This window comes from Cydia amplana, chromosome 4 (assembly GCF_948474715.1).
Source record: "Cydia amplana chromosome 4, ilCydAmpl1.1, whole genome shotgun sequence".
NCBI classification, from domain to species: Eukaryota; Metazoa; Arthropoda; class Insecta; order Lepidoptera; family Tortricidae; genus Cydia; species Cydia amplana.
In genome coordinates this window covers 6,845,164-6,872,846 of record NC_086072.1, presented here as the reverse complement: position 1 = coordinate 6,872,846, position 27,683 = coordinate 6,845,164, and the positions used below count along the sequence as shown (strand labels likewise).

The window sequence follows — 27,683 nt, the reverse complement described above, 5'->3', positions numbered from 1 at the left end:
TTTATTGACTTTATTTGTTTTGGCAAGTTATTATTCTTAATGGTCGGCTAATTATATAATATTGGAATATTTAAGGGAAAAAGTTAGTTGAGTACTGGGTGGATTATTCGTCAGCTAAAGGTGCATGGTTAGATTACCAAGTTGGGCAGGTTTGGTATGATTAAATTTGAGAATTGCGATAAGTGGCAAGGTTTAGACTACAAAAATTCGCTTAACGTACGCTTGTACTGAATAAACAGAATGATCCTTTAACTTAAAACTTACGCACCGTAAAAATAATATACTTTTTGATTTCGTTTTCTTTTAAATTGAGTTAGGTTAGTTGAGCGAGGAGTGTATTCACGAAGTCTATCGAGAGGAATACAGTTAAAATATTATTTCCTTCGTATTTGGGTACCTACCGTTCCTCATTCACTGTAAATACCCGTAAAACACACAGAAACTGTAACTACAGCGGATGACATAGATTTTTTTATAGTAATAAAAAATATTCGAATATTCGAAACCTGAGCGGCCGAATGTTCGAATATCAAAACAGGTCGAATATTCGACAAATTCGAATATTCGAATTGCAAGCCCTACGCCGAATACATTCCGGCGGATTTTTATTCAGCCGCATTCAATCCGGCTAATCGTCAAACCGCCGCATTTCAAAACGCCCCTGTTTTGTAAAACGGCTAGCCGTAATGTAATACGGCGGATTAACCGATCCGACTGCGACATATACATAGGAAACTGTCAAATATGTGAATAAATGATTTTGGTAACGTAGCAACTTGTACGGTGGTCTGAAAATAAAGAAATGAAAAGGCCGATTATGTATTAACAATTTGATAAGGTTTTGATCTTATTTTAATACATCTTTCGAACCTAGCCGCCGCCATACAATTGAAGACGATATGTTGATGCCGCTGCATTCAAACTAAAGAATAGAATATCTAAGAAATATCTAACTTAATAACGAAACATTAAGTAAACTATAAACTTGTTATAGCAAAGTTAAAGCAATTTGATCACAAGGAGTGGATTTTAATTGGCGGAGGCTGTATGCTTCCCACATTGTCACTTTACGTGGGATGCGTGGGCCGGCTCGTTATCAAACCAATCCAATGGTAGTTAACCTTTGACCGTTTAATATTGATGTATATCGTCAGGTGACAAGCAAAACTCACTAATTACTATAAAATATTTAAACAAAAATCAACCTTCTTTTCGTACTAATATGGTTCACTATGGCTATGAACTTGTGGTGGTACTTAGTGACTTTTGCTTGTCATCTGACGATATGTCACCGTAAAAACCCGTGCTTATTTTTAGATTCAATTTCTGAACTGAAAGCAGAAATCCACTCGTAGGTTATGGTAATTTTTTTTAGATAGTTTCATTTTATTTTATTTCTATTTATGTCACACTATACAAGGGGATAGGATTAATCAGCGTTCTAAGGAAATATTGGGTTTTTAATTTGAAATATACCTAGAATGTCTATCCACACAATAATATAAATAAATAAATAAATATTATAGGACATTATTACACAAATTGACTAAGCCCCACGGTAAGCTCAAGAAAGCTTGTGTTGTGGGTACTCAGACAACGATGTATATAATATACAAATACTTAAATACATAGAAAACAACCATGACTCAGGAACAAATATCTGTGCTCATCACACAAATAAATGCCCTTACTGGGATTCGAACCCAGGACCGCGGCTTCACAGGCAGGGTCACTACCCACTAGGCCAGACCGGTCGTCAAAACAATGCAACACTTAATACACACACACATATCCAGTGTCATATATTACAATTTGGGTGTGATTAGCTACAAGCTTCAACGTACATAAGTAGGTATTATGAAAATGGCATATTAAAAATAGCACTTACTAATCTTTTTACCAGTACTAGGTACATAACATAATTAATGAACGCAGCACTAAATGAATAACAGACATTTGCTAAAGACTGCAAACATCTGACTGTTACTGCAGTTTATTTAGGTATCATGCTTCCTCTGTATCATGTAATTATGTGGCTCAAGAAATTCAAAAGCAACGATAAAAAATAGTTCTATCGTTTTTTACGTTCTCCTAGACCATAATTAAAAATACTATGCATTACAAATACACTTTGCAATTAAGTTCTCGTTTGACGCATCCTTTTCTTGTCCATTTGCGCTCGTTCGCTTGGTATCTCGCACCCTCTTTCGCGAATTATTGTAGTGCAATTCTCTTTTATTCGCCGCCTTTTATTTTGCGTTTCCCGGCAAGTGTTTTTCGCGAGGCTCTCAGCAATAGGGCTAATAAGGAACTTTTTCCCTCATCGTCGGTTAGCCGAACAGAACAGTAATTTATCACGAATTGATCCATCCACGGAACCCTCAACTGTCACTTGTGAACTTTTTCGTTTAGCAAATCGCAGCGTTCAGACGCCGTCACGTCATTACCGAAATTCATCTTCTTAGAGGGAGGGAGGTGAGGAGACCTGTAATTGGCTGTCAGTAAGCTGCTTAGCGGCGCGGACGGAGCCTGGCCTCGCCATGGCATAGAGAAATATAGTAAGACAAGTGCTCACTCCATACATCAGTTAGACTATTAATTTCAGTGTCTACATCTAGCATCGAGTAGCGGAACTATCAGTACTGCTACTTGACAATAGATTTAGCACCGACCGGAAAGTCTTATGCTGTTGAGTGCTACATCTATTGTCAAGTAGCGGTACTGATAGTTCCGCTACTCGATGCTAGATGCTAATAGTCTTTTTGGTACTAAAACTGATGTATGGAGTGAGCAATCTATGTATTTTTTTCTCTATGGCCATGGGGGAACGTCGATTGTTGACGGCACCATAAAGGCCACAATTAATCGTGTCGGCATAACACGCCGCTAGTCACGGCATTGTTTCAATACTACAGCACCCCTAGCACATGATTGGCGCGACAGTATCTCGCGGCGAGATAGACTACCCGTCTTTTTCTAGCTGTGTTAATAAAAGAGGGACGGGTAGTCTATCTCGCCGCGAGATACTCTCGCGCCAATCATGTGCTAGCCCGGCAGGCAACGTAAACACACATCAAACATAAATAAAACCCGGTATTAAACAATAACTTGTCGGTCACAGCAGCGATAAAATTCACGACACACGCGTCAATTTTGTCCTAGTCAAATAAATTTTAAAAACTCATTACCCGATGGCTCTCATTACCCCCCGTTCCCCTATAATTATAACCAATTAACTACTGTGTGAAGTATAATCAAACTTGGATACCTAAACCGATCTTTAACAACTTAAGTATTAAAATCTGACTACTGAAGAGATAAAAGTCTGCAATAAAATGAAATCTGTGATGAAATGAAGTTACCATTCAGTTTATTTTTCTCGTAACGTTACATACAGGTACAATGCATAGCTACAGTTTACATAGGCGCATATACTATAAAATAAATTAGGTACTTGGCATTGACAACGTGAATTGGGCCCCTTTTTTATACCACATCGGTGGCAAACAAGCATATGGGCCGCCTGATGGTAAGCAATAACCGTAGCCTATGGACGCCTGCAACTCCAGAGGTGTTACATTATGCGCGTTGCCGACCTTTTTAAAAACCTGTACACTCCTTTTTTGAAGAACCCCATACTGTAGACCCTCGGGAAAACCCCTGGTCTATTCACGGATATGCATTAAAATTTAGATACATACAATACGTATACTAAATTAATTTCCTTTACTTTCTGAATCCATTTCCAGATTTATACTTACCAGTAGCTGACATAAGTACGTATTTATAAAGTCACAATAAAATTAATAACGTTAAAGTCACCACTGTCCCAAATTGGTGATTCATTAAAATTGTAGGTTACATGTATGGGTAAATCAACTTTATCTTGTCACTGGTTGCCATGGTTACGGTCGCCGGGGTCACTATTAAAACCTTGGACGATATAATCAAACGGAGACGCCATGTCTGTAATTTTCTGTACAAAACAGTCTGCCGATTTTTGCGGGGGAGGGTAACGTCAAATGTATGCGTAACGTAAAAATAGCCATGTCAGATAAACGTCAGTCCATACATTGTGTATGACCGTTGGCCGCCTATTTTCGACAGAGGGGAAAGCCTGTTAACCCTTTGACCGCCGTTGGCATGTATACAAGACAACGATTGAACTATACACTGGCGCCGCTGTATTGTATACAAGACACAAATTCAGCCGCTCGGTAAATGTGAAAAAAACATCAATTGTATTTTTTTACAGTCGTGTTAATGTTTTGGGTCTTTGATTTTTGAAATAATTGCATTTAAAGCAGATATATAAATCCATTCTTTTATAATAAGGCTATCACAAAAATTGCTCCAGATTACAACGTTTTTCATGTTCCTCCTCGCCGTTGTCTTGTATACAAGACAGCTAGGGATGGGAATGTTAACTCGATGTGAGAATATTCAAAATATATATCAAATCGCAAATTTGTTTTTTTTTAAGCATTTGAACACCTGTTAAATGCCAATTGGTGGTAACTCGTAACTAGAATACATTAATCGAGAGAGAGACAGGCATAACTAGAGCTGAAGTTCAGGGAGCTTCTTCAGCTGTCGAGTCAGACAAGTAAATCTGTCCTTGTGGTCTATTTGCAGAACAAATGATTCATTTTGAGATGATAGTGTAGTGGGGAGTGATACCCTGCAGTGACCGCTTCGCACAAGAATGGTACAGGCGGACGCTCGGACTGGTCAGTGTCGCCTAACTATGAGAATGTTATATATTTGAAATTGACGAAAAATTTACATGGTAGTGTAGAAGTGGAAGGTAAATGTGCCTTTAATATACTTCTATTAATAAAATTAGAACGTCATATACGGGAACTCGAAGAGGCCAAACGGTGTGGTAATCGAGGTCTTCTGGAGGGGGGTGATGTGGTGATGATGATGATTGTACATATTTTATTACTAACAAATTTTGTAAATTCAGCTGTAAGCGCTGCGCGCCGTATGGACGGTCTAACGATCGGCCCTCGGCTGCAGCGCTGCAAGCCATGTATTGCGCTCGCCGCCCGCAGGCGCATTGAGTCTCTAGAGACGCATGGTTGTTATTCTTGCTGTCAATATAAAATATTTTATTCGCTAGTTTTGCTTTCGCTCTTTCTCCTTCCTAATTTTATTAATAGAAGTATATTAAAGGCACATTTACGCCGATGCGGTAAATTTCCGTCGGTATGCAGCCCTCTTGCGTACCTTTTCTTGGTTTGCTCGGTCCAGGTATCTGCGAGTCTACGGATCCATCATTCTCGGTATCGCTCATTTTCAGTGTTCCACGTGGTCACCAGTGTAGAAGTGGAAGGTAAAGCGCTTACGCCATTGACCTAGAGACTATTATTACTTAATCCGCGCGGAAACAGTCCTTGTCGGTCTGCACTGCAGGCAGTCCATGCGCGCCATTGTCTTGTATTCAAGACTTCTCGTACAGCCTAGTGCGGTGATATTACGTCATGAATCGATATTGTTTAGTGGTTGTTTTTAATAATAAAGACCTTTATTTTTAACATGTCGTGTGTAAAAAATATGTGAATTTTTGGCATTTTCGAAATAAATTAAAGTTGGTTAAGAACAAAGCCGATCGATATCACTATTTGCAATCCCTAAACTTTTTATTAGTTGTTTACTTAAAATTTACTCAGGCGTGTGAGTGAGCGTCTTTGCAGACTAGGTCCGGCGGCCAAAAGGTTAATGGCTACTCCGTTTAGTTGTATCCTCCAAGATTAAAACCCTGGTTTTATGGTATTAATCAAACATACATTTTTATGGCAATTGTGTGCCCTTTCGATAATGGGTAATCGATTTAACATTTAGCATATTAGAATAACGTAGTACAGTCAGCAGCAGAAGTTGCTAAGCTGGCCAGGTGTTCAAAATGTTCTTGACGCGACTTTGTTGTTAAGAGAATAAGAGCGTGTCAAGGTAATTTTGAACACCTCGCCCGCTTAGTAAATTCTGCTGCTAACTGTACTTAGGTATAACTTTTCTTTTAACAAACTGTGCCACTACTGTCCCACGGACAACTAGACAGATTAATAATACAAAAAAGTTGATCCACCCAATATTTTCTTTAGTACTTTCTGAATTCAGCCCCAGATCAGGCTTGTCTCACTCCGCGATTTCGTCGCTTTGCTACAGGTAGCTAAAAGTACATACGTTCGGCCCCAATTTTGGGGAAAGCCATAAGCCGCGCGTTTTGTTAGAGAGTGAGTCTTCTGTACTTAGTACTATTATTTATTCTGTGCCCAGATTAAAAATCTATAGGTTATTGACATACATATTTAAAGAGTCGCAATTAATAACTTAAAGACACTTCTGTCCCAAATCGATGATTAATGAAAATTTGAGGTTACGTAGGTGTAGGAGGGCACTGAACTTTCCGTGTACATAATTGCGTCCCATTTTTATCGCGTGTCTCTATTCAGGTTGTAGTCGGGCCTTCTAGTAGCTTTGAAAGCCATCAAAAGTGATTTCCATGGATCGAAATTACTATCGGTATATTTAAAGTTTCACTTTTAAATAAAGGTCGTCCCATATGATTCATATGAACGAGACTTTAGATGTCTTATTAAAATAATAAATAAAATTACAAATGGTATCAAGGTTAAAAGGAGAAGTAAAATTAAATTTGCGAAGGAAGATCTGAAAGTATGTTAACTTAAGATATTTTTTATGAGTCAACGGGCCGACAAAAATTGTATTCAAAGATTTCATAATTAAGCGACTTGACGTCGATTCTGATTAATTAATTTGTTAAAGTTTCGATCCTGTTATGATACGACCTTGACATAGTGCATCTCACTCGGACTATTTAGGGCGATCCAGTTGTCTATAGTCTAACGCAGCTAAGAATACAATTTTGACAGTTATGAATTGACCCTTATATATGATGATATGATGACACTATAATAGTGTTATAAGGTTTTGTACGTGTACGTGTAAAAGTGCCCTTGTGGCCTATTTGCTGAATAAATGTTGATGTTGATGTTGATAGGTTAAACTGTAGGTCTTAGCTTCGTAAATATAAGGGTCAATTTACAACTGTCAAAATGGACTTCTAAACTTATAGCAGTTATAGCGACTATAACGACACGACTTCTGAGTGCATTTCGCATGCACCAATCACCGTGTGCGATCCTATTTTAACGTATTATAAAAATAAAATATTGTACGTAGGACATTATTACACAAATTGTCCCATAGTAAGCCTAATTGAGGCCCGTGTTGTTGTGGACAACCATAACAATACGTATATGTACCTACTATATATACATATAATATATACACACGAATAAATGCCCTTACCAGGATTTTAACCGAGGGTCATCGGCCACATAGGCAGGGCCAGGTAGTCACACAGGTAGTCAAAATTTTATTTCTATCATATTTTTAAAATCTACGTATGCCTGTCGGTTCTCGGTTCCCTTATAAACGCTTTTCTGCTTCAAGTACTAAAGTTCCCATGTCATGGGGTTGGTATTAGGTAACGCCGATAATATCCCGGGGTGGCGTGACTTACGTAGCGTAAGGTTAATTAGCTGTCATTAGCCTCGTAAACCAACAGTACTGGTCGCAGCCGACATATATCTAAATAGACTCTACATATGTATACCTACGACCGGCCTCGAGGGCTGCAAAGTACTCCAAGAGTATTGTTTTCAATATAATGTTTGTTTAAATCTTAGGTAGATAATAAGCACTGCGCTAGGTTTTGGTATGACCTTGACACGACTCGCACCTCGCACTGCATCTCACGCGCACCAGTAAGTGCGAGCGAAATGTCTAATGACACGACTTTATGACGCATGCGCGCGGGGACCGATCAGCATGAGCTCTTGTCAAGGTGGTATCCAAACAAAACCAAATGCTAAATTAGATAAATCAGAATCGGCCTCTTGTTTAAATATTTCTTAGCACATAAGCGAAATAATTAGTTCAACACTAATCTTATTAACACGAGACGTCACTATTAGAGTAAGTATAAATTAAAGGGAAAATGAAGTGATAATGATTTAAATATTTGGTTTTCATGAGTTCTGCGGGCTACGGTTCCATTTTTATCGACTATCACTATTCCCGTCACTTTCGCACTTACATACTTGTTAGAACGTGACAGGCATGCGACCGTGCTACTAGGGCAGTACTTAACTCCGAGTACTTAAAGTAAACTCCCATCATGGCAGTGCATTATTACACTTTTCTACTTAAGTACGATATTGGTGAGAATGAAAAAGTCCGCCCATTAATGTCCATTTTGATAACGATATATGTCTGTGACCGCCCCCCACCGGTTGCTCCACTAAAGGCACTAAATGATGCATCACGGTAACCTTACGTTAATCGTCAGTGGCTTAATGGCGTGTTCATATTTATAATATTTGGGCGATCAAGGAAGCTCGGGACAGGACCGAGGAATAATCGATTTTCAGCTTAGTTCGCCGCCAAGTAGATATAAATATAACAAATATAGTTGGTACGTATATATGTGGATACTATATATATCTATCTAATACCTTTAAACGAGCAATTCTTGTTTATTTATTTATTTATTTATATATGATATATATTTCGGGGATCTCGGAAACGGCTCTAACGATTTCGATGAAATCTGCTATACGGGGGTTTTTGGGGCCGAAAAATCGATCTGGCTAGGTCTTATCTCTGGGAAAACGCGCATTTTCGAGTTTTAATATGTTTTCCGAGCGAAGCTCGGTCACCCAGATATTACATACATTTAAGTGTGTGATTTGCTTTTTGCATGGAGGCTCGGGAAAATAATTCTAATTAAGAACTAAGTAAACATAGCTAGATCAAGTTTTCCCCTTACCGTACACGACACGACCCGTCGTAGTCGAGTACACTCGTAAATTTTATTCAACTCTTTAGACCATCCTTTGAGAACGCGATAACAACACAATGACATACCTATAGGTATGTAATATATCTGTAAATATGTATAAGAATTAATAAGGGTTATGGCAGAAAGGGTTATCAATGTTACCATCAATGTTTTCATTATTTAGGTTACTTATCTGAAACGCCCTTAACACATTGAGTGCCGGGCACCCGCTCGGTGGGCGCTCTGTTCTTAGTCGTTTTCCTCCGCAAAACCGGAAAACGCTAGAATCGGCTACGCGCGTAGCGCTACGATATACCTACTTACTTACACATAGTTGTACCTATAGCAAACAACAGCATGCCTACAAATATGCAATATGTAAGTAGGTACCTATTAGTTTATCTGCCTAAAGTTCTTAACTTACAAATAAAAACCTACTTATAGTAGATTAGTTAAACCCCGATGTGCCTGCAGTTTTAGGTTTACGTAGTCAAGTCTCAGTCACACCTGGTCCAAAATGATTAACCAATACGTACCTTTCAATAGTTAATACTTACTAATTACCCATTGTGTTTAGAAATTACTATGGAAATGATGATGGTTAATTTAATAACTACGAGCTAATAATTACCTATTCTTGATCTAATTATAATTAGGTATTACATGCTTACACTTGCTTACATAATTAAAAAATAGGTAGATATTATCTAAGACAACCTACCCTACGATAACGTAGGTACCCTAATAAATTCGATATCTAGGAAAAGTAAAATACCTATGCGTTTTTAAAAATTAGTCTTGGCGTGTAAATTAAGCTTCTCAGCTCAAATTCAGATAAAAACTAAGTATAGAAATATCCTCTGCCATCCATTTAGGGTGGATGTTTGTATTATCCTACAATAATCTGTATACTTTGCGTGTAAAGTAATCCTGTGAAAATCTCACTTTACAGTTTCTCAAATAGGTTTATGATGTTACAATGTTTGTCACAAGAATTTTTTTAAAACGCTGCCTGAGATAAAAAAAAACATTCAATTACTTTAAGGCACTTTAAGAGGACTGTACCGTATCTTCTTTGGGCGAATTTGAGAATCTGTTGTTAAGGGGCCTAAGTAAATAGTGAATCTAGTATCTTACTCATTGTGGGGTATGTCCTCTAACTGGTTTGCAAGCGCGGCGACCGCTAGCAGAGGCATGAACAGCGCCAGAGGCGACATGCTGCCTCTCAGCGCCATCGCACTCCCCACATCACAGGCACCAGAACCACACAGCACTCCCGCTCACATCTAACACGATCGCACTACACTCCCCTGGTGTCAGAGCCGGTATGTTTGTGAGTCATCGAGTGTGTAAAATATCAGGTTAGATCGGACCGAGACGGTGGTGCGGGCGAGCCGCGGGCGAGGACAAACGTGCCGCGCGGGAAGCACGCCGGCAGCGCGCCGCCGCGCCAGCCGCCGCCCCCGCCGCCGTCCGCGCCCCGGAGCCGCAGTGGCGTTGCGCGCCGATCATACGCCCAATAACACAGCCTACTACTTATTACTGAGATTTATTTGCTCAGAGGGTAGATGGTCGGCGACCGGAGCGGTCCTCGGTGATGATAATAAGCTTAATTGATCCTGAAACACCTGTAAGTTGGGAGTAAAATTTGAGCGGGCATAGAGGGTTGTGGCCGCGGCAGGGTCGGGAGCAGTGTGGTCGCAGCAGCAGCGCTCGTGCTCGCCGGAACGCACATGCGTGGGCACGCCGCCAGGAAATCCTTTATTGATTCCCGCGCTCCCGTTTTCTAAGGAATGTCGCAGGCGGCCGCCAAAACCCGCCCGTCATTATATTCCGCACTAAGCTGATCACGCTCTATGTAATTTTCTTTTCTTTCATTTTAATACTTTGTTTAGTCTTTAACAACTTCAATTATATTGAAAGTCATAGATAAGAAATAAAGTTAGGACCCTAATTGCTAAACAGACGCTAATTATTAAAAAAATAGATGGGTATTTAACTTAAACTGGTTACGGCTCACAATTAAGCCAGCTCGGTAGTATCTAAATCAGGTGTTTGTTTAGATATTTCTTCAGGCTAGCTTAAATGTTATACTGCCTATCTTAAGTTGTTTAGTTTGGCTTGTACCTTTATCTATCAAAACAATATGAAGTTTATAAAAACTAAATGCTTTATGTAAGAGAGGACACAGTTTTTTATGATTATTGATTTAAACAAAAGTTAAACTGTTATCTTAGATTAGCCTCCTTTTTCTTATATTCATTCAACGTATGAAAATAATACTGAAAACGTGTTGGATGTGTGCACTCGCTCGCTCTTCTTAGAGGACTGTCATACGAGCCACTGGATTTCATATGAAATTGGCTTTATATTGGTGTTGAATTTTCATTTCTGAACGAGTTCCTAGGAGATTAACCGGCACGACTGGTTAATTTTCATGGCCGGTGTTAATAGTGTTCCCAAATTACTTATCTGCCCAGGCAGCGCTTATTTTGGTCAATCCAATTATTTCACTCGGGTTTTATAGTTCTAATACGTTCCTTCGCATTTTGAGTCTTTTAAGATCGCATTTTGAGTCTTTTTAGAAGATGGTAGTAGTAAAATAAATAAAAAATAGTATGTCCAAAAGCAGCTCTGTTTTTCTTGAGGATTGAGGATCCTAGGAAAAAAAAATAAAGCAGAAAAGATTAATATTTTGACTGGGAGATATTTATAATATTTTTTCCAGTTTAAAATATTATTGTAAGTACTTATAGCTAATTTTGTATTCACATAACTAGATTAAGGAATGATATTCAACATGTTTTATTATGTCTATTGTTAAATGACTGCGAAATACATCACGTATTTGCGATAACCTGTTATTATGTACCTATTGTTTACCTGTATTATTTTACTATATTTTTACAATATATCGTTGACCGATTTCAATAGAGAAAAACAGTGTTATCTTAGCGCATTAGACTAATTAATAACAATTAATATATAAGCACCATCGCCATCTGATATATCAGAGCGGCTAAGATGCTCACAAATATCTGAACACGCCTCTATTGTCACGGCGTTAGAGTGCTGTACCAGTCCTTACCTATTCATTTCATCATTGTAGTTAAGGGCAATTTATTATTTCACATTATTTAGTATTATGTATGAGCCTCGAATTAAATACTAGTATTATGTATGAGCCTCGAATTAAATACTAAATATCGGGTTTCTAAAGTTTGAGTGCTGCCGCTCCTAGACAGCACAGTCAGAAATCGACAATATTGTCGTATGGGGCTATTCATAAATTACGTCATTTCAAATTGAGGCGGGGGGTCCATCGGATGACGGTAGCATGACGTAGGAGGAAACGGAGTCATTTTAAGCATGATTTTTGGATGATTTTAGGGGGGTGGGTCAAAAATCGTCATAAATAGATGACGTAATTTATGAACAGCCCCTATTCGCGGAGCCCGATTCAAATTTAACAATTTGTTATGGTTTTGACACGGCCTTGAAGATCGTCTTGGTGATTGGCGCGTATCTCACGCACGACTTCCACATCTTTTCGCATGCGCCAATCAGCGTAAGCGATCTTCAAGGTCGTATCAAAACCAGATCAAACCCACAACAAACTGCCAAATCTAAATAGGGCTCGTAGATTAGGTATTATTGCAATATAATTCCGTTTTTTTTTTTGTAATTGAATTATGGTTTTATTAAGCTGTTATAGATCGTGGCATTCACGACGACGCGCAGATTTGTCAAATCTAACCTTGAATAGCATTACCTATTACTTAAATACCTACATTTGTAAATACACAGGTATTTATCATATCATAAGGCACACAGTAAAGAAAATTACTGAGAAATGAAAAGAATGAGGGCTAAGTTTAAATTATTTTATTTTCTCAATACAGTGACAGTAAACTTTCGTTTAAAGTTATTGTCACGAGTTGCGTTCAAGTAAAAATATTTTTATTAAAATCTCATATCAATTATAGTAATATACGTTGTCGTAAAAAAAAACACTGGGGCAGTAGCTGCTGGCACATTAATGCTCAATAGGAATTAATTCAGACATTATGATGAGGCTAATCACTCGCCACTGAAGTGTTCTACTGTTTGAATAAGTTACCTTTATCATCAATGATTTAAAGTCCCAGATGCAACACTTCCATGGCGACTAATTGCTAATTTATATAAGCTGTTCGTTGGGTCAGATACCTATAAGAGCAAACACAACTCATTTACATTACAACCTATAGTTTTTCGACAATATGTCAGTTAAAATTGTATAAAAATAAACTATACAATGGTACACTACTCGTCGTAGGCACCTCACGTTCCCCCTTGCAGACGTTTTGTCCGGCCGCGAATAACCAGTTATTACAAAATTAAACAGATTTCCGAAGTCTCATTGTAGCGGGGAGCGTAGCTGCTTCATATACAAATATGTGTGCGTGTATTTCAACAGTTGCCATTCGCTAGTATTAAAATAACTTTTTATTCGCAGCCAAACATCGTCCACCTATGCTAAAACTATATTTACAGAATATCATTATGTTATATGCGTATAAATTAATATAATCTAATAAGTACTTTGCACAAAATGTCACAACGTTATTGGTTAGTTCTCTTGAGGTTGGCGCCGGCCGCGGCCGATGCCCGCGCGTTTATACTTACCTTGTACTCTGAATACTGTGTTTTGATCGTTAAATGCAGTCTTCACAATTTTATATGAACGTTTACCTAAAGATCACAAATTACAGTTAGATATCTAGGTAATCTCATAAATAGCTTCTTAACCTAACGCTACCAGTAACTAAATAATTTGTACAATAAATCTGAGATTTCTTACAGACTTCACTGGTGAAAGAATAATCATAAACGTAAAATAAATAATATCATAAATTACATAAAAATAATATTTGACCACAGTCTTTAGAGAAGGTATAAAATATAACAAGAAGCATTATGGAGACAAATGGAAATGTCTTTAAAATAGGAACACACAGAATTAAAATGATATTTGGTCTTTAAAGATTCAACCTCGAGTTCACACTGAATCACGCGTCACCGCTACAAACACTAGTGCCTTCGTGGAATGCCTTCATCCAACAATATCGCAAGAGCCACGGGGAGTTTAATTAGCAAATTCCTAACCGTGTGGCCGAATTAAAATATTGTAAAGTACATTTCAAAGAACACAAAAACCATAAGTACGACCATATTATTAAGCCAACGGTTAAATTTCTTAATTTTAACTCCCCTTGGTCTCAGTAATAAAACGGCTGCTTAAATACAAACCAGCACTTTCAAAACAAATTATTGTAGCCTCCACTGTATCTAATTGTTATTTTCATGAATTGTTAACTTAAAATTACAATCTTCGTAATACTGCCTCAAGGCTTTGAATACAAACATCGTTACGCACCTTAAGACGTCTTACGATCCGCAGACACGATTAGTAACTTTAGAAAGAGATATCGTTTCCTACTAATAACGATCAGATCCAAAGAAAACAAATAATGCTATTATAGTCTTACTTCACAATTATGAAACTACACACTTGAGGGTATCAAGTTGCTTAGTTCGAATGTTCAATGCCTCGACGAGTCACTCTCGTGGCCCGAGTCTCGTCCGTTCTCGCGCGGCGAGGCGCGGTGCTCCCTTTCATCTCTATACCGGTCTCGTCTATCCCTGGACCGATCCCGGTCTCTCTCGCGGTCTCTGTCGCGATCCCGGTCCCGATCTCGGTCCCTGTCGCGGTCTCTGTCTCGGTCGCGGTCACGTTCGTCGTCGCGGTCCCGGCGGCGGTCGCGGTCGTAGTAGTGGTACGAGCGTCGAGATTTTCGGTCACTGGGTGTCACCACTTCCACCTTTATGTTCGCTGTGGCCGTCACCTGCAAAAAAATATTTATCATTAGTAAAATGTTTTCCATAACTGTTAAGTGGTGTTATAAAATGAAATTAAAATTAATTTATATATTTTTCTGAAATATTCGTATAAAGCGCGCTCGTTATAGTTTGTAGCTTTCTAATAGACTCCGAAGGCTAATCCTATTGTCTATTGTTCAGTAAAACTGCAAAGAAGGGTCCTAATTATTCTATTTGGCACCTGAGCGCGGGCTAGTCCAACGCTCAAAAAACCAGTGTAGGTGCGCTCTCCGATAACGCGCCTTTGTTACGCATCTCGATGACACTTTTTAGACTGGTTCTGTAGCGTTCGACTCGCCGGCACTCAGTAACCGAAGTACCGATTTTTTATGCAGGTGGTTGTGGCACGTGGCACGAGCGGTTTTTCTTAACAATAGACAATAGGATTAGCCTTCGGGGTCTATTAGAAAGCTACAAACTATACCTATGTTAACGTGCTATAATTACATTCATGTCTCACTAATTACGTTTCATACCTTAGTCGTAATAGATCCAGAGTGCGAAGTCTTGGTCGGCGTGGAGCGGCCGCTATTCGAGTCACTCCCGTTGTACGTAGTCGTCTCCACCACCACCTCCGGTTGCACCACGATGGACTGCATGGAGGACTGCGCGGACTGCCCGGAGCTGTGCCAGCTCGGCTCCTCGGTGATGGTGGTAAGCGAAGGAGCGCATGAGCGAGGTGACGGCTTGTTGCGAGATTTGTCAGAGTTCGATTTTCGACTCGCTATGGGCGAGCATTTCGGGGACGGAGTCGATAGTCGCTCAGGGTGCTCTAAAGGTCGAACCTGATAAAAAATAAATATATTTTATAAGCTACAAGCTATGGTAGCATAATTAAAGATTTAGGAAAAGATCTGAGAGGGCTTTAAATAATTTTGCCTTCATTTTATATAAAGTGCTAGTTTTTTAGGGTTCCGTACCCAAAGGGTAAAAACGGGACCCTATTACTAAGACTCCGCTGTCCGTCCGTCCGTCCGTCTGTCACCAGGCTGTATCTCGCGAACCGTGATAGCTAGACAGTTGAAATTTTCACAGATGATGTATTTCTGTTGCCGCTATAACAACAAATACTAAAAACAGAATAAAATAAAGATTTAAGTGGGGCTCCCATACAACAAACCTGATTTTTGACCGAAGTTAAGCAACGTCGGGCGGGGTCAGTACTTGGATGGGTGACCGTTTTTTTGCTTGTTTTTTTTGCTTGTTTTGCTCTATTTTTTGTTGATGGTGCGGAACCCTCCGTGCGCGAGTCCGACTCGCACTTGGCCGGTTTTCTAAACTCACCTCAGCAGCGGGCCCCAACAGCGCCAGCACGATAGGGAAGAACAGGAGTCCGTTGATCAGGCCGAGTATGACGAGCGCCAGCAGCAGCCTCAGGAACAGACGGGCGACGAAGCCGAACTCGCTGGTGGCGAGCATGGAGGCCGCCAGCGCCGCCGCCAGCGCGCCGTGCAGCACGGGCGCCAGCACCGCCTCCACGGCCAGCATCGCGCGCCGACGACGGCAGCCGATCGATGTTACGAAGGCCTAAAGGAAAAATTTTAAGTTAAGAAACGACGCCAGCATCGAAAGCCTACGCTTCTGCGCTCGACTAACGAGATAACAAGATCTGGGTCTTGAGTCTGAGACCGGCCCGGGCCCTGACCGAGGCATCAATAGAGACAGGAAGCCAATAAAGTAAAATTTGGTAAAAAGCTGCGTAGTTACCTCATAAATCGCGTATAGTAATTGTTGAGCATTATTAGCCCCTGGAGCGCCCCAGAATTACCGTAGTATGGAACTCCTATACTAGTTACTAGCACACGTGTCTTGTTAGGGCGCTCCACGGGTTAGTAATGATAGATGTAAACTATTTTGTAATATAAGAGAGTAGAGACTGCACGATCCCACAGTCAAACCGTGTAAACTGTTTTGTGGGACACTGTACTTGTATAAGCTGTATATTTTTATGTTAATAAATAAATAAAAATAAAATAAATAAAAATTAAAAATAAAATCCGACACGTCATTTTCTATGACGGCTGATCGGTAATCACGTGGTGCATTCCATAGAAAACGAACCACTGGAAGCTCCAGTAGCGTGATCCATCCTTAATGTTTGATTTCGAAAACGGATTAAGTAAAAGATCATTATAATAATGATCATTTTTTTATAATAATAACATTGAAATAATACTTCCTTACAGTGAAAGCATATAACTGGAAACCGCCTTTGGGAACATTACCGTTCAAATTCTCGGGCCAAATTAGCACACATACACAATTACGCCTACATTTAAATAAGACGATACGTTTACAGAGCCTGTCTCTATTACACTATCGTACACAGCTAAGTGTAGATGAAATGCATATAATGTCAATAACTACCAATCAGCGACATTAATCCGCTAATAACCTTCTTGCTGTACGTACTGGCCGCTGAGAATTCGCGGTTCATATTTGATTAGAATATGACTTGGACAGGGATAGGTTTATGCCATACATTGAAGAACCAGTCAAATAATTCACGTATAATAATTTAATGCAGATTAAAAGATAACTACTTAGTTAAAATGTTGATATGAAATTAAATGACAGACTAACTCAACATAATTAAATATTCATTGTTGTATAAATGTATTCCGCTATAATAAGTATTTTGTATATTTTATTATCAATCTGTATGGCAGTGCGAAGTCACGTTCAGAGCCCGTACCATGAGTCACTGACAGTGTCAAAACTGACATTTACGCTATCGAGAACGTAATTTACTTTCTATACATCTCGTTTGCACTAATATGCGAGTACGAGCGAGATGTATAGAAAGTAAATTACGTTCTCGACGGCGTTTGTCAGTGCCAAACTGATGGTAGCCGTACTGGTATAGTCTGTCCGTTTTTCTAAGATCAAGTACGCCATAGTAAATGTATGGCGAACTTGATCTTAGAAATCGGACAGGCTATACAGCCTGCAAAATTTACATGGGTAGGTACACGAATCGGGTCAAAAACATTTGAACAGGCGGAGTCACAATAAATCCCCACTTTCAGTTCCAATGGAAATATTTTATATGTATATAGCCGGTCAAGCAAGTTTGTCAGTAGAAAAAGGCGCATAATTACAATTTTGTATGGGACCATAACCGTTCGCGCGCTTACATTTTCTAAATTCGCCGCTCTTTTCTACTGACGGAAATGGCTTGAGAGAGAACCTACATATATGTGACAGTAGAGGGTGGATTAAAATGATCAACATTTTGAGATAATGTGTGTATTTGTTAAATTAATTCAGTGAAAGCGTGATAGAAAAAAATGTATCTACATATAGGAGACCGGATATGATTATCTCACGGGTTATCTCATGAATAGAACATTATATATCTTGCCAGGCATCCACTCAATTTCATGTCTCTCTAATTGGACAGCTTTTTTCCATAGTTCTCTGCGAATAGCATATTGTGGGAATTTGAATGGAAAGTAATGTAAAATGACAATACCAAATTTGATTATTAATTTGAAATAACTAGGTAGTTTTTTTATAGCTCCATCTCATGAAATAAAAAAGGAAAATACAAATCTGTAAGAAGGAATTTATTACTACATTTATAATTACAGTGGAATCCGTTTATTATGACTCCGCTTATACTGACCAACCGCTTACTATGACGCAATTACTGTGCGAAGTTTGGTTTTCATATGAAATTCTTTGTGACAAAGTCGGATAAGATAACTTCGACCTATAAATACTATTTTTATGGAATTATGTCCGGTTATACTGACAAATTCGCTGGTTTTCGTGGCCGGCCCCACATCTTTCCCTGCGAGGACGTCTGTGGCGTTTAAATTGTTTTAGTTTTTACTCTCGGTGAAAGTTGATAATTGGTATAAGGTTAATAAAACTCATCTCTCACAAAATTGTTTGAGATTAATTTAGAAAAAATAAAATAAAAAGTTTATCAACTATGCTTTATATGACATCCGCTTAGTATGACATGTTTGTTACTTCCCTTCAATGTCATTATAAGCGGATTCTACTGTATATAGAAAATACCTAAACCAATCATAAGTTAATAAAATAGTCTACTTCATTTGGCATAAAACCATCCCTATTATCCTCGCAATTTAAAAAGTCGTATGTTGTTATGAAAGTCGTATGCAGTTGTTACGTTTTAGCTTAGCACGGTAGTATTGAAAAAATGTCGTCATGTTTATTCCAAATTTTACTGAAGTTATCTGTTTACTACAAGTGAAAAGTGATTCCACTGTCCTTGATATTAACTAAAACACCTTCTGCACCACTTCACGACACATGAAGACATTTTTAATTACAAAAAAACGTAGTTTTTATAAACCAATTTAGCCATCCGTCACTGACTGTCATCTCGGCCGCACTGAAGTTGCCAATCGAACACTCTGTAAGCACCGCCTACAATCGAATACTTTATGTTGGGTCATAATTGAGCGGACAGAATACTTCCATGGTTTATATGCGTTCACTGCTTCCTTATCATAAATATTATAGTATGCATTTTTACACACTAACACACACACACCCACACACACCCACACACACACACACACACACATACACACAGTGTAACTCTCTGTACAATTTGTACCTACCAATATATAGATTAAGAAACTAGTATAAGTAACGAAACTGGGTCCTGTAACACAGGGTTTCCTAGATCAGGACACAGGGACGTGATTTACTGTATGTCTAAATAAATTTATACAATAAACTTTTTTCATTTTTTATTTTCAATAATGAAAAATACAGGATACGAGTGGACTAGACGCGAAAATGTTGGAATCTCAATATGTAAAGGTCTCCAAGTGGATACGTACCAGGCAAAGGTGAACGGTGAAGTGCACGCCCCTGCCGATGGCGAGCACGAGCAGCACGGCGGGCACGGCGGACAGCTTGACGCCGAGCGCGGCCATGGCGCCCACCAGCTGCAGCACCAGCAGCGCCAGCGACAGCGTCACCAGCAGCGCCGCCCACGCGTTCAGCAGGAGCACCATTACCGCCTGAGGAGTGAACAAAATATGTTATTAGAAAAGTAATTAATAGTTATTTGTACAACAAGAGATCAAAGTTTGATATTTCTTCGAGTGCTTATTTTGAGTCCCGTGCAAGCGAAAGATTCTATAGTAGATCTAATTTAGAATCTTGAGCGTAGTAAGGGACTCAAAAGCGCACGAGATGTAAATAACTTTGATCTCGTGTAGTTCACAAAACTATTCACCTCAGCAGTGAGAACATATTAGAGAACCCGAAAAATGTATTCCTTCTTCATCACTTACCTCTATTCACTCATGTTTTCTTAAGATATACCAACAATTTAATTTTCACCTCAGCAGCTCGAACAAAACTTTGCTACTTAAAACCCTTGTTCGAGCTGCTGAGGTGAAAATTATATATATGCTTGTACCCATAGTACAAGCTTTGCTTAAGGGGCCCACAGATTACCAGTTCGCCGGACGATATCAGTCTGTCAGTTTTTCGGAACGTTTTGCGTTTAACTGGCAGGCTGATATCATCCGGCGAACTGGTAATCTGTGAGCCCCTTTAGTTTGGGGCTAGGTTGATCTGTGTAAGATGTCCCCTAATACATATTTATTTATATTATGAGGTCGTCAAATGTAATAAAAAAAATGTATATCAATGAGTACTTACAACGAAAACTGCAGCTAAAGCGCACCCCAATGCGTACATCAATGACGTCCGCAGATACAAGTATTGCTCCCAGAACAGGAACGGGATCCCAGATGGAAAGTTGGCCAGCCCCTTTGCTTCAAACTTCAAGCACAGCTCGCGCACAGACATTATCAAGTTCTTTATGTTCTCAGTGTCCGTGAGGCCGGACAGGTAGAATGGGAGCTGGGTGTAAATAAGCGGCGACGATTTTGGAATATTTAAATTTTCGTCTTTAGGAAGGTGTGTCCATCTCTTTGGTTGAGGTTTCAGGTTTCCTTGGGATGCGCCATAAGCCAGAGCATCGTTAGTGGCCCACGCAGACAGGTAGTTGTAGAAAGCCTTCGGATTAATTATGCCCTCCTTGTCGACTAGTCGGTGGCCGTTCTTCACTTCCTTGATTAGGGACTTTTCGATGGGATTGTCGACGTGTCCGGTTTGTACTAGAAGTTTGTATGCCAGTATGCCCTCGTCACTTGCATTACTGTGGAAAAACTCGGATGTTATACATCCGTTGGCGAAGTCTCTGTCGAATGCATCTTGAAGATCTAACAGCCAGTCGCGGAACAAACTCAGCCAGAACTTTGTAAGTCCTCCGTTGTCGTTCTTTATGATGTTCGGTATCCGTACAAACTGATCGTGATACTCGTAAAGAAGCTTCTGGTTGGTGGGATATTCGAAATCGCCTTGCGTGATTGCGTACATATTATAAAAGCCGAAGTACTTTTCTTGCCGTGACAGAAATTCGTGTTCATCAGTGTTTTCAGGTACAATGTCAGTTAGATCGAGTCCGTCTTTAACCTTTGTCGCTCCCCAGACACTTGCTAAGATGACAGCGATCAACGCTAGCATTGACGTCACCTAAAATGGAAACAAAGTTAGATCAATGATGAAAACAGGTAGTGTATAGGAGGATTTTAACTAGGGCTAGATAAAATAGATGAACCTTAACATCAGGCCGCATGATAAATGGCGTGTAATGAGTCTTCGCCCACTTGGTGAGAGACAGGCTCAAACAACACGGTTTCTTTGCTTCAGCGCCTCCATTGTCTGGGTCTAAAGGCTGTCTACTTGTATCTTTCACAGCATTCTGGAACAAAAATAAAGGTGAAATTTAGGCATAAGACTGGCGATCACAAGAGTTTAAGGTTATGTTTAATTCAAGGCATGTGTGTGATATATAGATGGTCAACCAAATCTTGTCAGTAAAAAAGGCGCGAAATGCAAATTTTCTATGGGACGCGATCCCTTCGCGCCTACATTTTTCAAATTTGCCGCCTTTTTCTACTGTCAAGATCTGGTTGACCAAGTATACTAACCTTGTCAGTCTTTCCACTACGTGTAGTGGATCTTCCACTCGTCCGCTTGACTCGAGTGGGGAGCGGGCTTTCTGGCATTATGCAGCACAACAAGTCGGAGCGGGCAGCCGATCGCCGTCGCAGATCCAGAGAGATCATCGCCGGAAATACCAGCAACATCGATCCTAGGTTGAACAGTAAGAGGATAGCAGCCTGTAATAAAAGAAAAAATCCTTGAGAATAATTAATACGTTACGACTTATACTTACACCAAATATTATGGAAGGCTGAAAGCGCAATACATTAAAGGGTATTTTGCGAAATGGCCAAGATTTGAGAATGACTATCACCGTCGATTGCCAGATCGTTCGGAAAACGAAAAAATCACGAGGACACATTGATACAGAAATTGCTGGTGATGTGAAACCTTCCTATTACCTAAACCTTCGTATTACGTTCAGCTCAATTAGGCTCCCAGGAGCAATCTGTGTTTGTGCTCTTAAACACGCCAGTACGCGAGTTGATTACGTACCTGAAGACAGAAGGCACGCAGCGCTGGTATTGGTAGAAGCGCAGCAGCCAAGAACGCCATGGCATTGCAAAGCGACGCCAGTAAGACGCTCAGCCCACTTTTCTTTAGCACCAGGCCGGTTCTCTCTTCCCGTGGCACGTCTCCCGACTGTTCCACGTACGTGTGCGTGAGGAGGAACATATCCTGCACGCCTAGACCCAACGCTAGGAAGGGCACGATCTGTGTACTCGTTGCATTGAATGGAATACCTGAAAATTAATAAATACCAGTTACATATATACCTCCATATGGATATTATGTCTGAGATTAAATTATAATTTGTAAGGGAAGTAATTGTAACAAATAGACTCAAAATAAATAAAATGATCATCACCTAATAGGGCACAAAAGCCTAATCCAGCGGCAACAGACATGGAAAGTAGAAGCACTCCGGCAATGCCTACTCCTGCTTGAGAACGGACGGGATCCTGCCATTGCATCAACGTAACGGCAACATAAATTAACTGAAAATAATTTAAATCAAAAATAAAACAAATGATTTTAATAGAAACAAAATAAGGTAGTGTTGTACATGCACGGAATTTTGTTGTAAATATATGCAAAAGCTTACCATGATCATATATCCTACAACAATGTTCTTAAGTGATAGTTCGGAGAATTTCCCTAGGATGTCGTTTAAAGTTGACGTGGAAAACGGATGAAAGGTGTACATAGGTGATGCTGATGCTGCAGTTTTTCTTACTTCCTGCAACGGACAAAACGAAAAATATTATTTATTTGTTGTTACATTGCAAAATAAAAGTTTTCGAGCTTGGTTTTGAGACAACACTTACAGTTGCAAACTTCCGTTGCCAGGCGTCGAGTATACTAGCGGCCTTCTCCTGGTTCCAGCCGACGTGGTGCACCTTGTGGCTCTCGGACCAGTACTCAAACATCTCGCGCTCGCCCATCAGCTGCACGACGGACTGCAGGGCGCGCGCGCTGCGCAGCGCCGACGTGTTGTTGCGCGTCACCCCGCCCACTATCAGCTGCTCCGGCCAGTGCATGTACGCCGCTGCGAACCCGTAGCACCCGTTCGACAGCACGGCCGCCACGTCTGGAATCTAAACAACCGAAAACTTAAATTTCCTGACACATTAAAACGTAATAATTACCGGGCACAAGTGTCACCTGCTCCGGACGACATAGTTACGAACAAAGGGTGTCGCAAGATTTACGAGGTTTCCTTGGAACTGTACGTTTGTGTGTATCGGGTGGCGAGCATTATTGATAGTGTCATTGTGACTGCGATAGCGGCGGCAAACGAGGCCCATTGAAGCGTGTACAATGCGCCCGTATAATGCGGGGTCCGGCTGCGCGGGCGCAGGGAACAATGCGCGCCCGATCTGCGCCGCGGCCCTTCGCCGAACGTGGGTGGCGGCAACCCGCGCCGAGGCGACCTCACAAAAACGGGCCCTACCTACTCGACACATTCGACTGCGTTTCCAATGCAGCCCACGAGCACTTCGATCGTCCATTTATAAATTATTGCACAACCGAACAAATGCCTCAATAAGTTTAAATTTTGCTTTAAGACGTAATTCAGCGTTTCCACTTTCCGGACGGTAATGTCATTATGCAGCGTTCAGTGTGTAATTAGCATCGGAACATAACTTTCTCGGATCGCGACTGCAGCGAGCGACGGCGACGCGCCGGCAGGTAGCCGCCATCTGCCGTCGGCGACCGCTTTCATCCCGTCTTATAACCGTTTCCAAAAATACTTTATTATTATGAAAAGTATTTAAGGTTTATGCGTTTGACTCGATAAAGTTATTTTATTTGTCGTGATTCTACATGTTTTATTTATGCGCCAGTAAAACCGTCGTAAATTGAAGTCTTCATAAAAGGACCGGGAGTTGTCGTAATAGTCCCTAATGTGGGTCTCATGGTCTCACGGTGGCGTAACAAATCACTCGTACAGAGTTTGATCTCATTCATATTTAAAGTTTACAAAAAAAGGGATTTTAGAGTAACGTAAATGTTACATTCTTGTTGAGTAAACAGGTTGCTGGAAAACGTTGACGGGACTCTCGGCGCGATTCGGAAAATGAATAAGAGATTCACTAGATATGAAATAGTAAAGATATGTGACGTTCTACGACAAAGGGTACCATTGCCCCGGCTGAATATTGGAGCGGCGTTAATAATAGCGTAAGCCCCAGCTGCCATAAGGTACCTTTTTCGTGGAACGTCACATATCTTTACTATTTCATATCTAGTGAATCACTAATTCATTTCCCGAATCGCGCCGTATATTTTATATAAAATACTTACATACCTACTATGAGAAGTTTTCGATACTTTTTTAAAAAGAATAATCTTATTCTTAAGCCAGCACAAAATGCATTCTATGAATACTATTTGCCTTTTATTTGATGTAATAACACAGATATAAGTACTTATACAAAGTGAAAGTACCTGGCCGTTTTTGTTGGGTGCAGTGTCTGGACAGTGCGTGTCGGTGGGGTCCAGGCACGGCTTCTTCATGTAGGCGGACGTGATACCAGCTCGCTTCATGTACGCCTCCATCGTGCTCAACGGGAACTGGATCTTCAGACCTTTTACTTCTTCTAACACCTCTTGTGGGTTTAGCTGGGTCCATTTTAGTTTGTGTTGAAGAAAACTGGAAATATAATGTTGGTTGTAAGTCAACGTAATTGAAAAAGGTAGGTATGTTTCGTACGATAACTCATTAAACGGTATTTTGGAATTTTTATATATGTTGGACAGTTTATGGGTCCCGTTGGATTAAACGTATTTACATCATAACAATACTATTAAGATGATTAAAAAAAGAACTTACGGTACAGATATCGGATAATCCGGGCCTAGCAATTGGGATCCTTCCCAGAAACAATCAAGTGGGGTGATAATGGCGCACGGGATGATGTTTTCGAAGATCTTTTCTATGTGATACTCCTCAAAATCGGGTATACTCGGACTGTAGCAGAGATCTTTGAGCCTCCACTCAGTATCATACATATGAACCGTTACCCTGGTTGCTGCTTTAACCACCTGTAAACATAAATATTAAACTTTATGTATCCGAACAAAAGATTGACGTAACTGATGGTGACCGAAGAGCTTCCTCGGCTTCCTCGCACAACGCATCAGCATTGCGATACAACGAGGAAATGCCGCCAGCATACTTATCAGTTTTAGTACCAAAAAGACTATTAGCATCTAACATCGAGTAGCAGTACTGATAGTTCCGCTACTCGATGTTAGATGTAGACACTGAAATTAATAGTCTGAACTGATGTATATGGAGTGAGCACTCTTGTCTTACTATATTTCTCTATGGTCGTAGTAGTTATATACAATGTCTCAAGGGCCTATTTTAGATTTAAGCTAGTTATTAATTTAGTTTAGTAGTACCACTGTATATACATATCTTTTATGTAAATAAATAGCGTCAATAAAAAGAAAAAGAAGATAAAATAGGTATTTAAGAATGCTAACCTCTAGATGATCAAGGAGTGCTTTCGCGTGAAGAAGTGACGCATCCGGGTCTTTAGCAGTCTGGATGATGAGCTGATGCGTTGAAGAATCTGTTTCGCCCAAGGCCTTTGCGATATATTTCAGTTCCGCTTCTAATCTGCCACCCTCTGAAGCAAAACAAATAAAACTAGTAAGAACAATATGCAAATGAGTTTAAATTATTATACACGCCGATGAGCTTATCTACACCAAAGTAGACAATGCCGACAAATTAACATGTAGAATGCACTACCGCATAAAAAGTAAGAAGTTAATGAAAATGCAATCAAGTTTACATTGAAACATTTTTTCTTTATCGTAAAACGAGACAAGTCTCGAATGCCGTGGCCCATTAATGTAAATCGTCGTTTTAATGCGATAGTCGTTATAGGCACAGACAACTTAATTTAGTTATTCGTGAGTTGTCACAACGTAATGTAGGTAAAGTAAGAAATAATGCGCAGCGGATACCTATCTTTTTATTTACATACGAGTTTGGTCTTCCGAGTAAATGAAACATCTACACGACAATAAATCTAGGTTATTTACTTAGTCATTATACGGCCACGATGTTGCCATTTCTCATTGGATATCTGTGGTAGGATTACTGATGTGCCAAAGGAAACTTTCCAAAACTGCGAAATGTTTCGGAAATTTAACGTAGGAAAAATCCGGAAAATTTCTTACATTTTTGTATGAGAATTGAAACTTTCCAATTTTAAATTTAAATTTCCCATATTTCCTAGTGAAACTTTCATGAAATTTCCGAGAATTTATAGAATTTTATGGAAACTTTCCGCAACTTGCACATCTGTAGGTAGGATCGACAAAAAATGATTCTAATTTTAGCTATCCCATCAGCACCCACGGCTTATTGGTGAGTGTCGACACATTTGTCAGGGAAGGCAGCTGCGATAGTTAGCGCTCCGCTCGTGATTTATCTACAACGTGGGGACTGCTATCTGGTCCACGCCTTCGCACCACTTACATGGCATCCCCGGCATTATTAAACTGAGTGAAATTCAACCCAACCAGTGAAACTGTCAATGGTTTTAAAAAGTTATAGATTTTCTAATATTAGAAACTGCACTCCTTGTTCCCACTGTGGTTGATAGGTATGTAGGGGAAAATGCTATGTACAAAAGAAGTCGCCGAAAGTATTTACAATTATATTTACAGTGTTATTTACATCAATTTAGGTATATACAACAAATCAACGAATTATTAGAAATATGGGATTTCGTCTTAGGCAGATCTTGTCCGTTGCCAAGCGACGGCCGGTGGCGCATCGCGCAGGCGCGCGGACTTAGGCGCGTGTAGAGTGGCGAGCCGAGCAGGCCGCCACATGTTCCCCCTGGCCAGACCGTGGCTACGGTCGATACCTAGCGGGGAACCTGACTAGTCTTCCACTCCTCGTCCGCTTCTCGTTGTCAGTATCGCTGTTGTCTGTCTCAGGCGATTGCGGTGCCACTTCTCGCATGACAAATGCCGGCTTGAGTCTGTCGATCGACACGTTATTCACCTTGCCCTTAATGTCAATAGAGTAGTATTTCGACTGTCGCTTAATAACTCTATATGGGCCTTCGTACGGTGGTTCAAGCGAACTGCGGACACGGTCGACTCGAAGAAACACGTGGGAACATGAATCTAAGCCACGTGGGATGTAAAACGGTGATGATGAAATATGCCAAGATGCGGGTCTGGGTGTGAGTTTAGCCATGTATGAGCGTAGACGTGTGGCGTACTCAGTGATATCTGCCACTTTGTAGTCGGGTAGAGGTGACAGGAACTGGCCGGGTAAACGAAGCGTCTCGCCATAGACGAGCTCTGCCGGGGTAGTCTGTAAATCTTCCTTTACGGCGCT

General features: G+C 40.2%; 2 protein-coding genes across 3 annotated transcripts in view; both read right to left on the bottom strand.

Annotated features, from left to right (window-relative positions):
- The window catches only part of LOC134663170 (voltage-dependent calcium channel subunit alpha-2/delta-3), a 96,565-nt gene extending 85,827 nt beyond the window's left edge, over positions 1 to 10,738 (bottom strand). Inside the window, exon 1 of one of the 2 annotated variants that reach the window (XM_063519526.1) lies at positions 10,010 to 10,738. In XM_063519526.1, the coding sequence (XP_063375596.1) occupies positions 10,010 to 10,107 (98 nt within the window). In that variant the 5' untranslated portion in view covers positions 10,108 to 10,738. The remainder of the gene's footprint in view (positions 1 to 10,009) is intronic. The other variant, XM_063519527.1, reaches the window with a different exon arrangement.
- Positions 10,739 to 12,742: 2,004 nt separating this feature from the next.
- The window catches only part of LOC134663169 (protein patched), a 37,226-nt gene continuing 22,285 nt past the window's right edge, over positions 12,743 to 27,683 (bottom strand). The window contains exons 3-16 of the mRNA XM_063519525.1: positions 25,802 to 25,947; positions 25,143 to 25,354; positions 24,758 to 24,962; positions 23,134 to 23,403; positions 22,911 to 23,045; positions 22,674 to 22,803; positions 22,301 to 22,548; positions 21,790 to 21,981; positions 21,417 to 21,560; positions 20,453 to 21,331; positions 19,621 to 19,803; positions 16,079 to 16,321; positions 15,271 to 15,579; positions 12,743 to 14,760 (exon numbers count right to left, since the gene is read on the bottom strand). Coding sequence (XP_063375595.1) covers positions 14,458 to 14,760; positions 15,271 to 15,579; positions 16,079 to 16,321; positions 19,621 to 19,803; positions 20,453 to 21,331; positions 21,417 to 21,560; positions 21,790 to 21,981; positions 22,301 to 22,548; positions 22,674 to 22,803; positions 22,911 to 23,045; positions 23,134 to 23,403; positions 24,758 to 24,962; positions 25,143 to 25,354; positions 25,802 to 25,947 — 3,599 coding nt within the window. The 3' untranslated portion in view covers positions 12,743 to 14,457. The remainder of the gene's footprint in view (positions 14,761 to 15,270; positions 15,580 to 16,078; positions 16,322 to 19,620; positions 19,804 to 20,452; positions 21,332 to 21,416; positions 21,561 to 21,789; positions 21,982 to 22,300; positions 22,549 to 22,673; positions 22,804 to 22,910; positions 23,046 to 23,133; positions 23,404 to 24,757; positions 24,963 to 25,142; positions 25,355 to 25,801; positions 25,948 to 27,683) is intronic.